At 41.6% G+C, this 17674-nt stretch overlaps 2 protein-coding genes and 1 long non-coding RNA gene across 3 annotated transcripts; 2 read left to right on the forward strand and 1 right to left on the reverse strand.

The window, feature by feature from the left end:
• The first annotated feature begins 1297 nt into the window (after positions 1-1297).
• LOC133404376 (sialic acid synthase-like) lies at positions 1298-10107 on the forward strand. Its single transcript, XM_061680201.1, has 6 exons — positions 1298-1541; positions 1862-2077; positions 3768-3867; positions 4315-4469; positions 4564-4830; positions 9709-10107. Exons 1-6 carry the CDS (start codon positions 1410-1412, stop codon positions 9898-9900), a joined length of 1062 nt encoding a protein of 353 aa, XP_061536185.1. The 5' UTR covers positions 1298-1409; the 3' UTR covers positions 9901-10107.
• Positions 6532-11813, reverse strand: LOC133404377 (uncharacterized). The gene is made up of 5 exons (XR_009768814.1): positions 11748-11813; positions 9692-9838; positions 7569-7677; positions 6929-7455; positions 6532-6844 (listed from the first exon to the last, which is right to left on the reverse strand). It is a non-coding gene; the product is annotated as an uncharacterized LOC133404377 (long non-coding RNA).
• A 22-nt stretch (positions 11814-11835) lies between these two features.
• LOC133404378 (sialic acid synthase-like) lies at positions 11836-16377 on the forward strand. Its single transcript, XM_061680202.1, has 6 exons — positions 11836-12072; positions 12274-12489; positions 12562-12661; positions 13602-13756; positions 13840-14106; positions 15836-16377. Exons 1-6 carry the CDS (start codon positions 11941-11943, stop codon positions 16049-16051), a joined length of 1086 nt encoding a protein of 361 aa, XP_061536186.1. The 5' UTR covers positions 11836-11940; the 3' UTR covers positions 16052-16377.
• The last annotated feature ends 1297 nt before the right edge of the window (positions 16378-17674 follow it).

Consider the following 17674-nt stretch of genomic DNA (forward strand, 5'->3'; position numbering starts at 1 on the left):
AGAATTTGCACGACCCATTTTTTTATTTTATCCTTTTGAGGAAGGGAGGTGAAAATAAACAAAAGGCAATAATATTGTATGTGATGGACTTAGATTTGTTTAACTGTAACTCACCGTTGCGATAAAAAAAGATCTTCTGTCTCAACTGGTCTTTTACCTGGTTAACGAAACGTGAAATCAAACTTTCAAAATCAATCTGCTTGTACAAGGATACACTCCCCCTTATAACTGGGATGTGGTTGTGTTAACCAGGACTAACCAATCACATTCAAACTCATGTTCAATGGGAGTCCACACACACACGTGTGCCCAAAAACCAACAACACATGCATAGGGCCTTACACAATATGCTTTATTCACTGAAATGAATGAAAGAAGCTACTTTTTACTGACCAGTGTGTGCATGCAATGACAAACTAGGACTACAACACAAGCGCAGTTATGCTGATTGGGTGGCTGATACTAGTGACAGAAGAAGCACAAGTGTCACAATCGTCCTATTGTTTCATAGAAGACTAGTAAGCAACCTACAGTTGGATTGTACACGTGTGAGGCAAAGTATATGGCTCCAGCAGCGAGTGTTTGTACATAGTACACATATTGGGACACGCCGTCAAATAACATTCTGTGCAACCCGTATTTTTGAGGACAATCGAGGCCAGCATAGCACGTTAATGGTGGGAAAATACCGTACCGCGCAACAGACCAGACGCTGACAGATGATTGAACAAAACCGATTTGAAAAAAGATTTAAGTCGAATGCATTTGCTAAGTTCATGTTTGGGGAAATATGTTCATATGCGCAAGGTACAAATGGCAAAGTTGTTTTTTTTCCCCCAAATGTGTGTGTTTTGTGTTGTCAAGACAACAATAGGGGGTAGGGGGGGGGGGGGTTAGTGGATTAGATCAGTGAGTAAGAAGTGAAACGCTTTACGTCAGCCTAAAAAAGCGAAAACTGCAATTACTTGTCACCAAAATGTTTGCGAACACCTGAACTCATGCCCAATTCAAACTCTGAAATTCTTCTTATTATTACCCTTTGAAATGTATTTATCTATCTATTTATGTCATCGCACATCAATGCACATATTGCCTGGGTTTCTCAATGTTTGTTTTGTTTTGCTGGCCTTCCCCAATATCTGAGCATGACAATTGGCATCTTGTATTTTACGAAAACTATTGTCCCAAAAAGCTCGGAGAAAACAAATAGGGGGGGGGGCGGTGGGGGAAAAAAAAAATGTTACCACCCCCACTTTTGAAATCCTAGCTACGCCCATTGGTGGTTTAAATAGGGAATTACAACGCATTGCGTTCTTCTTCAACACAGGAACATCTCTAATTCGTTTTGACGATCACCCCACAATCTCGGACTTCAAATTCTACGGCAACTCGTTTGGTCTGCGAACAACATGCCTTTAACGTTTGAGCTGTGCCCTGATAGGATGATCGGAGGGGATCGCCCATGTTTTATTATCGCTGAAATTGGACAAAACCACCAGGGAGACATTGAGATAGCCAAGAAAATGATCAAAATGGCAAAGGTAATAAGCGACTAATTTACAGGTTTTTTTTTTTATTATTATTTTACCATAAACGATTCACTGTTGATTGCAACAAGCCACATTGTTGTCAGTGTATTATTTTATAATTATGTCTGCGTGCGCGTGTAATTTTCGCACGTGTTTACGGTTACATTTCATAATGAACATCTCTGCTACTATATGACCAGTGACAAGGCCTGCTGAGCAAAATTCAAATACGAAAAAGAAATAATGAAATACTGTAAAAATTATAAGCATTGCGGATGTCAACAACAACAAACACGTCTCTTGTCTATTCCAAATGTACTTACTTTTGACAGGACTGCGGTGCTGATTGTGCCAAGTTCCAGAAGAGTGAGCTGGAGTACAAGTTTAACAAACGTGCTTTAGAGCGTCCTTACAAGACCAAAAACTCGTGGGGGGGAACATATGGTGAACACAAGCGCCACCTGGAGTTCAGCCATGAGCAGTACAGGGAGCTGCAGAAGTACGCCAAGGATGTGGGGATCTTCTTCACTGCCTCAGGAATGGATGAGGTAGCTCACTTACTGTCATTTATTTGCAGGTCTTATGACACTTGTTTTCAAGTTCCTAAGTTACCTCTACAATTGTATACATTGAATAAAGTTTATTATAAAAATAGAATTTGGAATTTGTACCAGTAAAGACATATGGGGCTGAACAATAGTACATCATTTTGACATTGTATTTTTTGTTGTTCAATTAAAAATTGTCCATCCATCCATTTTCGACCGCTTATCAGAGGTCGGGTCGCGGGGGCAGTAGCTTTAGCAGGGACGCCCAGACTTCCCTCTCCCCAGCCACTTCATTCAGCTCTTCCGGGGGGATCCCGAGGCGTTCCCAGGCCAGCCGAAGGACGTAGTCTCTCCGGCGTGTCCTGGGTCGTCCCCGGGGTCTCCTCCCGGTGGGACGTGCCCGGAACACCTCACCGGGGAGGCGCCCGGTAGGCATCCGAATCAGATGCCCCAGCCACCTCATCTGGCTCCTCTCAATGTGTAGGAGCAGTGGCTCTACTCTAAGCTCCTCCCGGATGACCGAGCTTCTCACCCTCTCTCTAAGGGAGAGTCCGGACTCCCTGCGGAGGAAACTCATTTCGGCCGCTTGTATCCGGGATCCCGTTCTTTCGGTCACGACCCGCAGCTCGTGACCATAGGTGAGGGTAGGAACGTAGATCGACCGGTAAAGCGAGAGCTTCGCCTTTCGGCTTAGCCCCTTCTTCACCACAACGAACCGATACAAAGTCCGCATCACTGCAGACGTACCGATCCGCCTGTCGATCTCCCGTTCCATTCTTCCCTCACTCGTGAACAAGACCCCAAGATACTTGAACTCCTCCACTTGGGGCAGGAACTCATCCCCGACCCGGAGAGGGCACGCCACCCTTTTCCGACTGAGGACCGTGGTCTCAGATTTGGAGGTGCTGATTCTCATCCCAGCCGCTTCACACTCGGCTGCGAACCGCTCCAGCGAGAGTTGGAGGTCACGGCTTGATGAAGCCAACAGAACCACATCATCTGCAAAAAGCAGAGATGCAATACTGAGACCACCAAACCGGACCACCTCTACGCCTCGGCTCTGCCTTGAAATTCTGTCCATAAAAGTTATGAACACAATCGGTGACAAAGGGCAGCCTTGGCGGAGTCCAACCCTCAGCGAAAACGAGTCCAACGTACCGCCGGCAATGCGGACCAAGCTCCGACAATTGTTTGTCATCATAGGGGTTTTTGGAGCTGTGCTTTGTCTGGTCCCTCACCGAGGACCTGTTTGCCACGGGTGACCCTGCCAGGGGCATAAAGCCCCAGACAACTTAACTCCTAGGATCATTGGGACACACAAACCACTCCACAACGATAAGGTGACAGCTCAAGGAGGGGATTGTATTTTGTATATAGTATACAGCATGTTTGATTTAGATTGTGTGCGGCCCTTATGAAATTGCATGTGTTTTTGTTTGCATGTTTTTTCATATGCTTACTAGTCATTTCTCCGTGGGAAATATTTTATACTTGCAACATTTGTATTCCTTCAAAAGAGAGGTTATTATACGCTATGCTTCCTCCTGTCCTTCCTCATGCACAATTGAGGTAAACACAAACCAACGGAGGTATTTTTTAAAAGAACCAGCAGCTTTGAATAAGAAGTTTCACCTGAACTATTGCACTTATAGAATCAATATATTTCACCTTAAATATTTGCACCTTTTAGATGGCGGTAGAGTTCCTCCATGAGTTAAATGTGCCTTTCTTCAAAGTGGGCTCAGGAGACACCAACAACTTCCCTTATCTGGAAATGGCTGCCAAGAAAGGTGATTGCTTTGCTTGGATTTTGAGGCGCCATCGTTTACTTTTGCAACGCTGGCTGTAGGAGAAGGTTTTGTACCGTTTTTAAACTGTCACAACTTGAGTTCACATATCAATGCACATGAGTACATTTACGAATCGGCACCTCTGGCGAGTATGGCGTGTGTTCTATTTCAAATTTTAAAAAAATTGGCATGTTATTAAATAAATATGGATTCTGAACTGATCCAGATGATGCACGTAGCACAGTTTCGTGCTTCATATTTTGCTTTTGTAGCGTATTTATTGTTTCTATACCTGTGAAATGATGGTGGTATATTAAGAGGTGGATTCAATCTGGTCAGTCTCCACTGAAGGCCTGGGTACCCAAAAAAAAAAAAAAAGGCTCAACACTAAAACGACACAATGTTCTTTGCATGTTAGACATTAAGCTTCTCTTTTGTGTGTGTCAGGACGTCCCATGGTGGTGTCCAGTGGGATGCAGTCCATAGAGACGATGCGTCGTGTGTACAAGACAGTGAAAAAGCACAACCAAAACTTTGTCATCCTGCAGTGTACCAGCACCTACCCTCTTGATCCTAAGGATGTCAACCTCAGAGTGATCACAGTAAATACAGCAACAACAACAACAACAAAGACTATACTATGATGAAATGATGCGGTAGAAGCATGCTTTATCTTATGACCACTTGTTTTAACAGGAATTCCAGAAGGAATTTCCCGATATCCCAATCGGGTATTCTGGCCACGAGTCTGGAATCAGTATTTCAGTGGCGGCTGTTGCTCTTGGGGCAAAGGTCATAGAGCGTCACGTCACACTGGATAAGACTTGGAGGGGAAGTGACCACGCAGGGTCTCTGGAGCCCCCTGAACTGATTGAGATGGTTCGCTCCATCCGACTGGTGGAGACGGCGCTGGGAAGTGGCCTCAAGAAGAGGCTGTGCTGCGAGGAGCCATTCCATAGAAAGGTGAGATATTGTTACCCCAATTAACTGTTATTTATTATATATATATATATAAATATATAATATATATATATATTATATATAGTCCCAACTCACAACAGAAGTGATATCTAGGCACTTGACGAACGGGCATGTCTACAACCATATGAGCAAGCAGTAAGGGGTGGAGGCGAGGAAAACTCATTCCAAGAAAAAAAAAAAAAACTCGAACAGACCCTAGTAGGGAGGGAGGGAGAGACTGTGTGTTGGATTTATCTTACCAAACATTATAATGAATAAACACAAAAGGAATGAAGACGTTGGTCATTTTACTCATGAGGAGGGCGCATGGGAGATTGTTCAGGTTACAGCCTCTCAACACGCTCTAAACAATCTCCCCCGTCGCTCCTACATTTATTTGAAAATAGGAGGGTTCTACAAGACATAATGTTCTAAGCATTAAGACACAACACAAAACATAGGACCAGACGACACCTGTCCCGTCCCCGACCACATCCGATCACGTCCTTGGTCAAGGCGCCCTTCCATCAAATGTTGCTGAGTCATCTTCTTGAAGGCGAGACATCTTTCTATCTAAATATTGTCCATAATACTAATGCAAGCTACTAATGCAAAATACTAATGCAAGCTAAGCAAATAAATGATAACTACTAAAATATATCTAACACTGTGCGAGAGAGAGAGAGAGAGAGAGAGAGAGAGAGAGAGAGAGAATGACTGCAGATGGGATAAGGAAGCAATGTGTACTATATTAATGGAATTATCAATAGAACTGAATTAGCCGTTTAGTGACATATCACAAAGACAGAAATTAGAACAAAAATAAATAAGTAACATGCAGCAATTACAACTGTCTCAACAGTTCAACTGGAAACAGTGTAGAAGTAAGAGGCAACCAACAAACCTGAAGGGGAATAAAATACAGATGAATTGGAAAGGAGTAAATAGCTACAGTAAGCACAATGTGAGTGAGTCCAACACCCATACGAGCAGTAAAATGAGAAAATGTCCATCCAATGTCCGACACCGAGAACAACAGTAGGTTACACAAGTAATTCAGAAAGACATCACAATGGCCTGAGGTGTATGGGGATGCAACCACAAAGGGCACTGTTTACATATGCTTAGGATCGATACCGCCTAAGAAATGGGGTTTGACCTGGTAACATTCTTTGACAAGGCTCACTCTGGGAGATTTGGCCCACTCATGCAACCATGACAGCCTGTGCCAACACAAAAATCCACTTGACACCTTGGCTCCACACTCACAAAAAGGGTAACACTAATGAAGTCACAGTTACACCCCAATTGTATCTGTCTGGAGTGTGCAGCACCTCCTTGTGGTTACGCCCACTACTCTTGGTTACCTTTCTCCTCTTGGGTACGCCCCCACGTGCCTACGAGGCGGCCATGTTGGGAAGGAAAACATTTCCGAGTTTGAAGTGACAGATTGTACGTCAGTGGCTGAATAATTGCTTCAAAAACCTTTTTGATCGGTGCCATTGACTTTGGATTTCTGGATCTGAGAATGTTTCAATTATTCAAAATTCTATAATTACATGTATTTAATCAAGGCAGCTAACGTGCTGTCCATATTAAGCCCGCAAATAGTATTATTTTTTTGTAATCGAAACTGGGCTGTTTTTGTAGGAAGTATTTCATTGTAAATTGTACTGTTCCTACACAAACACCGTTTTTATACGATAACCGTGCAGCTTATATGGAATGTACATGCTTATGTAACTTTAGATATTCACACAAAAACATGAATCAAAAGCAAATGTATTTATTTTTTAATCAGTCCCCCCCAGAAACCAAAAAAAACAGTCCATAGAGCAGCATCCTTCCAGATTGTCGCCGTCGGACTGAAAACTGAGAAGTTCTCCTCTCTTTCCCCGTCCCCGAAAACCTTTTGTGTCTTTTTAATCAGTATAACATTGGACACGGGTGGCAATGACATAGGGGATTCTGAATTTGTTCCTAAATTCAGGGGAGTAGAGACTCCAGGTCACAACACCTGTTAACAAAAAAAAAAACCTAAATATTCAAATACAATACAGATATATTGTATATATGTTGTATACTGTATTTTATCACTCACTAAGTCTAGCCAGTGAAGGTGTGCTGCCTTGCGGAACGTCTCGAGTCAGACTATAACCCAAAAACGGGTGCAGGTCAGAGCCAGCGCACGGATCACACAGTCCCCATCCTGAAGAAGAGTTTCAATGAAGACAGTCCTCAAAATGTAATCCATCAGCTGTGAACATACATCGTCAATTATAAATTAGCTAATGTCCAATATTATCGTATTTGAAGAAGGATAGTATCATAAAACAATGATTTCTCAACATTTAGTAGCTTTCAGATTCATTTTTGTTGTTTTCGGATTGTACAAATGTTGTTACAGCCACATGATGCTCAGATAAAGAAGTGTCAAGTGGGCGCTCCATGTAGATTTGTCTGATGACTAACCAGTGAGTGTTTGTCGTCAGCTCATAAATGTGCTTCACTTCCATAACTTTAAGACAATGAAACATTGATGCGTGCCTGAAAGATGGGACTGACCACTCCCCCGGGAGAGGACTTGACCGCACATTTACTGGCCTGGATCAAAGAGGTCTGAGGTTCCTTAAAGTGAATGGATGCAGATTACATTTTGGACATGTATGTACAACAATGACAATTTTCCAGGCCCAGACAAATTTAATTAGGGTCTGTGAAATATTATACATAACTCTTACCATGTCAATCTCAAATTTCCTCTTCCTGGAGATGCGGAAGATTGGTTGCAGAGATCCGCTGGCCATCTGGTCGCCTTCGTTGGTATAATGCGCAAATCTGGGACCATAACTGCAAAGATTAATTTAAAACATTTACAAAACATGTTGCCCCATAGTCCTAATACAACCCCAATTCCAATGAAGTTGGGACGTTGTGTTAAACATAAATAAAAACAGAATACAATGATTTGCAAATCATGTTCAACCTATATTTATTTGAATACACTACACAGGAAAGATATTTAATGCTCAAACTGATAAACTTAGTTTTGTTTAGCAAATAATCATTAACTTAGAATTGTATGGCTGCAACACGTTCCAAAAAAGCTGGGACAGGGTCATGTTTACCACTGTGTTACATCACCTTTTATTTTAACAACATTCAATAAACGTTTGGGGACTGAGGACACTAATTGGTGAAGCTTTGTCGGTGGAATTCTTTCCCAATCTTGTTTGATGTACAGCTTCAGCTGTTCAACAGTCCGGGGTCTCCGTCGTCGTATTTTACGCTTCATAATGCGCCACACATTTTCAATGGGAGACAGGTCTGGACTGCAGGCAGGCCAGTCTAGTACCTGCACTCTTTTACTACGAAGCCACGTTGTTGTAACACGTGCAGAATGTGGTTTGGCATTGTCTTGCTGAAATAAGCAGTGGCGTCCATGAAAAAGACGTTGCTTGGATGACAACATATGTTTCTCCAAAACCTGTATGTACCTTTCAGCATTAATGGTGCCTTCACAGACGTGTAAGTTACCCATGCCATTGGCACTAACACAGCCCCATACTATCACAATCTGGATGGTTCTTTTCCTCTTTGGCCCGGAGGACACGTCCACAATTTCCAAAAACAATTTGAAATATGGACTCGTCGGACCACAGAAAACTTTTCCACTTTGCATCAGTCCATCCTAGATGAGTTCGGGCCTAGAGAACCCGGCGGCGTTTCTCTGTGTTGTTGTAAATGGCTTTTGCTTTGCATAGTAGAGTTTCAAGTTGCACTTACGGATGTAGCGCCGAACTGTATTTACTGACATTGATTTTCTGAAGTGTTCCTGAGCCCACTTGGTGATATCCTTTACACATTGATGTCGGTTTTTGATGCAGTACCGCCTGAGGGATCGAAGGTCACGGGCATTCAATGTTGGTTTTCGGCCTTGCCGCTTACATGCAGTGATTTCTCCAGATTCTCTGAACCTTTTGATAATATTATGGACCGTAGATGATGAAATCCCTAAATTTCTTACAATTGTACGTTGAGGAATATTGTCCTTAAACGTTTCGACTATTTTCTCACGCACTTGTTCACAAAGAGGTGAACCTCGCCCCATCTTTGCTTGTGAATGAAGCTCCTTTTATACCCAATCATGGCACCCACCTGTTCCCAATTAGCCTGTTCACCTGTGGGATGTTCCAAACAGGTGTTTGATGAGCATTCCTCAACTTTCTCAGTCTTTTTTGTCACCTGTCCCAGCTTTTTTGTCACGTGTTGCAGCCATAAAATTCTAAGTTAATGATTATTTGCAAAAAAAAAACTAAGTTTATCAGTTTGAACATCAAGTATCTTGTCTTTGTAGTGGATTCAATTAAATATAGGTTGAACATGATTTACAAATCATTGTATTCAGTTTTTATTCATGTTTAACACAACATCCCAACTTCATTGGAATTGGGGTTGTATATCTTCAATGTTTCAGAGACCTGGGGCCTCATGTACAAAAGGTGCCTATGCACAAAAACGTGGCGTCCGTTCTTTTTCACGGCAGGTTGATATCTCCTGGAAGTGTGATTGACTTTAAAATTACACTGTGAATATGTGCATATTTTGTGCTCCTCTTCTCTTTTTCAGTATAGCTAATTATAATAATAAGGAGACAAAACTGTGCAAGCAATGGGACATCCTTAACCTTGAATATCAATGTTTTCTTGTAAGGACACAGTGAACACCATTGATAAAACCCTAAGAGCAACAAGAAAATTGCATCTGTAATTATTGTTCTATGTCTCCACAGTCTTTTACTTGATGAATACAAGGTTGTTAAAAGAGTAACATTCGTTCGCCTACAAAAGTAAACTATTATGACCTGCTCCTTTTCTCCAGCTGGGGAAGTCTGTGGTGGCCAAGGTGAAGATCCCCAAAGGAACTGTCTTGAGTCTGGACATGTTGGCAGTGAAGGTGGCCGAGCCCATGGGTGTCCCGGCCGAAGACATCTTCCAGCTGGTTGGCAAGTCTGTAAATCATGATGTGGGTGAAGATGAGAGCGTCACCCCAGAGGTAGTGGACGGCCTGTAGCTATTTTCTAAAATGTGCTTCAGAGTAACACGACTCAGTTGTTGCATTGATTGCCCAGGAGTCAAAAGTTAGCTCCGAATGTCACAAAATTGTGAATGGAATAAACAACTTTGCTTCATAATCATCGCTCACTATACAAAATCATTGTTGATTTTCTCATTTGTATGTATCAAATGAAGATTAAAAAAAATAAAAAGTCTGCTATCAGTGTGCTCTTCTTTCTCTCAAGACAGATGTTTGTAATTACATAAGTACATATGTGAATAGATGGACTTCTTCTATACCCCGTTACCTTGAACAGGATAAGGGGTAATGAGAATGGATGGATGAATAGACTTCATATCACAGGTGTCAAACTCAAGGGCACAATCATTTCATGTGGTCCGAGTAAGCAAATCGTGCATCAACTTTATGTTATTTTGGACCAAAATTTCTAATTATCTTCACTTTTAATAACACAATTAGAAAGGTGGGAATGATGGAGGCAGGCGGATACGCTAAGTGTTTGGACTGTGTTCAACTGTGCGAAAACCATGCAGCTGTACAAAAACTGGGACACAATTTTGGCGAAAGTAATGTTGAAAACAGAATCCTAAGAAAACTAGGGCATACGAAAACCGAGGTTCCACTGTATACGTTATGATATGATGAGCCAATTATACGTTTCTATGGTTCCCCACTCATAACGGCCCTCTGAGGGGATCCATAACTACAATGTGGCTCGTGACAAAGATGAGTTTGACACCCTTGTTTTATGCATTTATGTGAACGGACACATACATATTTGGATTACATGTGGAAGTTAATGGACTGACTGAATGGACTTCATTATGTGAGTGAGTGAGTGAGTGAGTGAGTGAGTGAGTGAGTGAGTGAATGGAGAGACATATTTATATCAGAATCAGAATCATCTTTATTTATTTGCCATTTATATCATGTATGTTTGTGAATAGGCAAACTATGTCTATATAGGGGTCAATTATGTATGATTATTGCTGAAATTGGATCGGACCGGTATCGGCCAAAATGTAAGGCTACAATATCTGTATTTGGGTCAGAAGTGAAAGAGTTGAATCGGGACATTCACTATGTGAATATACAATGATGCTGTATACTGTGTTTACATTATACTGCACACTAATGGACAGATGTTTGTACATTATTCATATACGTGAACAGAATGAGTTTCATGGTGTGACAAACAAATGTGACATGCTTGCACCAGTCCCCGCAACAGAACATATTTCATTCAGCTTCTAATATACATGACTCTGCTGTTTCACGGCTTCACACTTTGATTTTACTACAGCTTTGCATGAAACCGGTAGCAGTATACATTAATTGAGCGATTGGCGAAAAATCTGCATTCAAGAATTGTCCCCTTAGAAAGCCTCAAGGGGGGAAAACTACCACACTCTGCACTTCAGACTTGCTCTTATATACATTTGTTTAAGGTAGTGTCATAAAGACGGAGCAGCTGTTCAAATTATGCTATTTCAATAAACAAGCCTTGCCCTGTGTGTTTGTTTTTCCACCAGAGTTTAACGAATGGCCACGGAGACCTGTTAGACTGGAACCCGCAACTCGTCTAATCCAACACGGGCCCCCTCCCGATTTTAGCTGAATGTCTCAGTAATCTGAGACAGAAAGAACATGAGGAGGAAGATCCAGATCTTGTGGTATGATTAGCAGCAGCCGGCTTCCCTGTCTGGCGTGTGTAGGGCTGGTTCCCACATTCCAAAACATGCACGCTATTTTAAGTGTCCATTGCTGCGAATGTGAGTGTTGACGGTTGGTTGTCTATAGTGCCCCGCGTTTGGCCGGCGGCCATTCGAGAGTGTACTCACCTCTCGGCCAAGTGAGTCAGATGGGATGATCGCCAGCTCACCGCACATTCCGGAAGTCCGACACTTCCGGGATGTGCATCACAGTCACTGTTCCGGGTCGGCCTTCCTGATTTCATGGGAGCAACAACTCATCGCTCCTCTCCGATCAGTTCCATTCACATATACTTGAATACCTCTCTATTCTGTCAGCAACATGCCTTTAAAATTCGAACTTTGCCCTGGTAGGATGATCGGAGCCAACCACCCGTGCTTCATTATCGCTGAAATTGGACAAAACCATCAGGGAGACATCGAGCTCGCTAAGAAAATGATCAAAATGGCAAAGGTAATGAATGTTACGCGGATATGCCACCCAAATAAGCTGTGTGGTAAACAAAGAATGGGCTTTGACAAGCTGAGAATGTGTAACAATCAACGTGAGGTTGGTTGTAGTACTTGTAGATGTTACGCCTAGCTTGATTCATATCATTCATGTAAATATAAACGATATTTTACACTTGGACCTCACTTTGATGCACTTTGACAGGACTGCGGTGCTGATTGTGCCAAGTTCCAGAAGAGTGAGCTGGAGTACAAGTTTAACAAACGTGCTTTAGAGCGTCCTTACAAGACCAAAAACTCGTGGGGGGGAACATATGGTGAACACAAGCGCCACCTGGAGTTCAGCCATGAGCAGTACAGGGAGCTGCAGAAGTACGCCAAGGATGTGGGGATCGTCTTCACTGCCTCAGGAATGGATGAGGTAGCTCACTTAATTTAATTGCAGGTTACACGCTTTGAACAACTATAGAATAAATATATTTGCACCTTTTAGATGGCGGTAGAGTTCCTCCATGAGTTAAATGTGCCTTTCTTCAAAGTGGGCTCAGGAGACACCAACAACTTCCCTTACCTGGAAAAGACTGCCAAGAAAGGTGGGAAAAACAGTAGTTCCAAATTACAGTATTTCCTCAACTAGTGGCTGTGGGGAATTGTTTATTTATTTTTTACTCAATTGTAGAATTTATTTTTACACATTTGAAATGAAAAGTGCCATTTCAAGTGAATTTGTAGTTTGGGAGTGGGCTGCGTAGCTCCCTGAATGTAGACGAGACGTGCACAACATTGCGGTGCGATCACATGTCAGAGCCTACTGGAACGCTAATTGGCATTGCAGGCGTTGTCATGTCACCAATGCTGAGAACTAGTTGACCACACAGGTCCACACTCTTTAATTCATCTGATAGACTGTTAAAGTGGTTCAGTAGGTGCTGCTGTTTTGGTTAGCAATATTCAAATGTGCTCAGAAGTTAACTCTTAAATCTCCTCGTGTGAACAAGAGGTACAATAATTCTATGTAGTTCTTCAAAATTGCAGTTATTTTTTGGGAGGGAAAATGAAGGCATCTATTTGAGGGAGACGTTTATTTTATTCAGTGAGCCCCAATTATTTTATTATTTACCAAATCGTATCATTTTTCGTCTATGTATGCCAGTGACAGACGGAACCATTAAATGCTCTTCCACTAGATGGCAGAAGTCATCTATTCATACAACAGAATAATTCAAGGCACATACATAGCAAGTTAATTTGTGAGTAAATTTAGACGAGATCATCATTATTTCAATATTTATACTTGTTCTGACATTTTTGTTTTGTTTGTTTTCTGTGAGATATTTCCAAAGTCACATATGTGTCTTGGCTCAATAGCGTTTGAGAAACATTTTAGGGGATGACGCAACTCAGCATCAGCGTCTCAACTCAGCATCAGCGTCTTTCTAATTGATGAGACAGCCACGATCTGAAGAAATCCATTAAATAACTACTTTCATATGAATTGACATCATGTTTATCCACTTCTTGTGCGTGTGTCAGGGCGTCCCATGGTGGTGTCCAGTGGGATGCAGTCCATAGAGACGATGCGTCGTGTGTACAAGACTGTGAAGGAACACAACCACAATTTTGCCATCCTGCAGTGTACTAGTGCCTACCCGCTTGAGCCTGAGGATGTTAACCTCAGAGTGATCACAGTAAATAGAACAGAAATGACTATAACCCGATTAAATGATATGGTAGATGCATAGTTTATCTCATGACCACTTGTCATCAACAGGAATACCAGAAAGAATTCCCCGATATCCCAATCGGGTATTCTGGCCACGAGTCTGGAATCAGTATTTCAGTGGCGGCTGTTGCTCTTGGGGCAAAGGTCATAGAGCGTCACGTCACACTGGACAAGACTTGGAAGGGAAGTGACCATGCAGCGTCTCTGGAGCCCTCTGAGTTGTCCGAGCTGGTTCGCTCCATCCGACTGGTGGAGAGGGCGCTGGGAAGTGGCCTCAAGAAGATGCTACCTTGTGAGAAGCCGTGCCGTGACAAGGTGCGATATTTCTACTCGGCAAGACACGGCTGCTTGATGAGATTAAAAGAGAAAATACATTAGTGTAACGACTGTACATGAGTAAAATATTCCAGTCAAAAATTAGGACATATTTTGTCATCCAATAACATTAGAAAATTTCGTTTTGATTGGTGCTATATTTATAGTTGAATTGGTACATAATTGGATGTTATGATGTGGACTACGGATGGGCGTAATAGTTGATTTGGTTGTAGAATTCTTTTGATGTGTACAGAATTGAGTGTTGATTGATTACATCTTGAAACAATTGAGGACAAATGGAGAGCAAAATAAATCAATCAATACTTTATTTGTATAGCATCTTTTATACTTAAAATAGATATTACTAAAAACGAAATGCAAATCATCAGCTGCTTATTTTCCTCAGGTAGTGTTATTCAGCTTAATAGAACCCTGGCAGCAAAACTTAAATTATTCAGACAAAGATTCTCCTTTATATTTAAAAAAAATTCACTGTTTGAATTGGTGATGTCATGATACCAAAATTCTGATTTCAATACGATGCAAGCATAAAATACCTCGATACGCGTACTGTAACGATCCCATGGCAAATATCTATGACATTCGTAAAAACAGTGGAAAGAAAACTGACGAAACAACTTAAAATACTTGTGTGTATTAAAATATTGGAATAGTCTTGAATAATATAATAATTAGACAATTTTTGTCATTTTCTAAAAAAAACCAAAAAAAAAAACGACATCGATGCCTGCATTATCATATCTATTATAGAACAAACGTGTGTAGGTATGTGTGTTAATTTGTATATCTATATACAGTATATATATATATGAGGTATACAGTTGTGAAAATTATTAGACTAGCCTTGTTTCATCAATTTCTTATTCATTTGAATAGAATGCACGAGTTTACGTGTATTATTAAAGATGATTTTGGTTATTATAAAGAAAACCATGGAAAATGGCAAGATAACGGCTCTTAAACTCTCATGAGCTATTTTCCTTGTCCTCATTATATTTGTCCAAACAAATATACCTTTAGTTGTACCAAGCATTAAAAATGAACAAGAAACGATGACTATATTAATCTATTTATATACTACTTATACATGCTGTTAGAATGCAATATTCTTGCATTTGACCGCATTTGATTTCTTCCATCAGCAAACAATCCATTTGTAACCACTCGGTGGCTGCTGTTGCTATTGTTGCTTGCGTACAGAGCTGAGACGCTCAAACAGTGGACCTCTTTGCACCACTTGGATTTTAAGTGGTTTACTCTTTTGCATTCGGGTGGATATTAATTCTTCTCCATCTCCCCGAATTCCAGATTGGTCGTCTAACACGTGCTAATGCTTACGCATGCTAGCGCTCAGAGGAAACTGATTAGCACGCCGCTAAGAGCTAGTAATAGTGAATAGTTCCAAATGATGCGTCTTGTCTTTTGTTTCTCCATGAGGAAGTGGAGTCTGCACTCTGAAGGGGCTCGGCAGTTTGCCATTTACCCCTCCCGCCGGCTTGCGCGTAGTCTGTAGACGTAGAATTCCTTTTTCAGAAGAATATTCCTTTATATTGACGAAATAATATCGATGTTAAATGAAAACACATTTGTCATTAAAACATGATAAAAAATGTTTCTGTTGACGTTGTTTGACAACTATTGCACATCAGAGTAAACGCATAGCATTCGTAAGGCAAACAGTCATTACAGGATTCCTTTTCTCCAGCTGGGGAAGTCGGTGGTGGCCAAGATGAAGATCACCAAAGGAACTGTTCTCAGTCTGGACATGTTGGCAGTGAAGGTGGCCGAGCCCATGGGCGTAGCGGCTGAGGACATCTTCCAGCTGGTTGGCAAGTCTATCACAGCGGATGTAAGTGAAGATGAGAGCGTCTTACCGGAGGTGGTGGACAGCTATGGCAAGAAGGCCAAGTGCTGTGGATAGATGAGAGATTTGCAATGGGAATAGAAGCACTTGAATGGTGAGGACCTTAATCATGGGGACCTAATTCGGTGGGTGATTTGCTTTCAGATAGTTTCAGTAATCAGGAAGAAGAGGCGCTAAATGTCTTCTGGCACAACCCCAGCTTGGGTCCTTTCCACAATTAGACTGAAGAAAAACTAATCAATAATTGTAATAAATTAGAAGCCAATGTCACAGAGAGTGACGGATGCTGCTAATTATCAACAAGACGCACTAAAATGTCACATTCTGCTTTGCCTTTCTGTATAATGCAATATCTGTTTGCTTGTGCCAAATAAAAATGAAAAGATGCACATGCCAGAAGTCACTGAGTTTTTGGGTGTCTGCCAAGATAAACCTCCTTCCCAAGAACCTGACCTCCCACCACTGCCTGTTACTAAATTTGAGGAACACTTGTTTAAGGTCAAGGCCAGCAAGGCCTTCTGCAGGCGTAAACACGAAAGCACTGACCTGTATTAACAACTTACTATAAATTCAAATATTTAACTGAGCTCTCAATCTCATATCACACTTAAAAAGAATCTGTCCTGACAAAATCAAGTCAGACAAAAGATCTAAAAAAAAAGCTGCAATAAAACGACATGATCCAAAGAAACAGTACATAACAGTCGAGAAATAAAGTAATTGACATCAGTCGGAAAAGGGTTACAAAAGCCATTTAAAGCTTTAGGATTCCAGTGAACCATAGGGAGAGCCATTATCCTCACATGGAGAAAACATGGAATGGTGGTTAACCTTCCCAGGAGTGCCCGGCCTACAAAGATTACCCCAAGAGAGCAGCAATGACTCACCCGGGAGGCCACAAAGGAACTCGGGACAACTTCTAAAGAACTGCAGGCCTCCTTGTTCATGACACAAGAAAGAAAGACACTGGGCAAAAATGGCATCCATGGCAGATTTCCAAGGCAAAAACCACTGCTGACCAAAAAGAACATAAAGGATCATCTTTTGGGAAAAGAAAAAAACAAAAACATCTGAATGACTCCCAGGACTTTTGGGAGAAAATTATATGGACTGACGAGATGAAAGTTGAGCTTTTTAGATCTTGGTGCTCAGCATTTCAGAAAAAACATACCAAAACAACAAAATGAAGGTTTTGAGCGGCCTTGTCAAGGTCCAGTCTTGAATCCGATTGAAATGCAGTGGCATTACCTTTAAAAAAAACGCTGTTCATGCTCAAAAACCATAATTTTTGGCTGAATTCAAACAATTCTGCAAGGGAGAGTAGGCCAAAATAACTCCACAGTGCGGTCACATGACCACGCAGGTAGCCTTCGCGAGCCAATCAAAATGACTCATTTTTCACTATTCAGACGACACAAGGCAGTCACATGACCGCGCACATAGCCTTTGCAAGCCAAACAAAATGACTCATTTTTGGGGGGGAAAAACAGCCGCACGACTTTGTTTATTTTACAGACTCCAAAGAAACAACAGCTTTATCATGCAGCTATTCAATTATGACTGCCCAAACTTGGATATTTCAGCCCACTTCTAACTTGAGAAAACACGCGGTAAGTTGCAGATGTTTCGATTGTTGTTTTGGCAGTGGATATGGCAAAAATTAGCACTATCCCTATGGTG

Source organism: Phycodurus eques, chromosome 6 (assembly GCF_024500275.1).
Source record: "Phycodurus eques isolate BA_2022a chromosome 6, UOR_Pequ_1.1, whole genome shotgun sequence".
Classification (NCBI taxonomy): Eukaryota; Metazoa; Chordata; class Actinopteri; order Syngnathiformes; family Syngnathidae; genus Phycodurus; species Phycodurus eques.

What these genes read in the sequence shown, in the direction of transcription:
- LOC133404376 (XM_061680201.1), top strand. Translation starts at nt 1,410, where the DNA reads ATGCCTTTAACGTTTGAGCTGTGCCCTGATAGGATGATCGGAGGGGAT. An exon ending in CTGCCTCAGGAATGGATGAG is followed by an intron (nt 2,078 to 3,767) that starts GTAGCTCACTTA and finishes TGCACCTTTTAG; the next exon opens with ATGGCGGTAGAGTTCCTCCA. An exon ending in GGAAATGGCTGCCAAGAAAG is followed by an intron (nt 3,868 to 4,314) that starts GTGATTGCTTTG and finishes TGTGTGTGTCAG; the next exon opens with GACGTCCCATGGTGGTGTCC.
- LOC133404378 (XM_061680202.1), top strand. Translation starts at nt 11,941, where the DNA reads ATGCCTTTAAAATTCGAACTTTGCCCTGGTAGGATGATCGGAGCCAAC. An exon ending in CTGCCTCAGGAATGGATGAG is followed by an intron (nt 12,490 to 12,561) that starts GTAGCTCACTTA and finishes TGCACCTTTTAG; the next exon opens with ATGGCGGTAGAGTTCCTCCA. An exon ending in TTAACCTCAGAGTGATCACA is followed by an intron (nt 13,757 to 13,839) that starts GTAAATAGAACA and finishes TGTCATCAACAG; the next exon opens with GAATACCAGAAAGAATTCCC.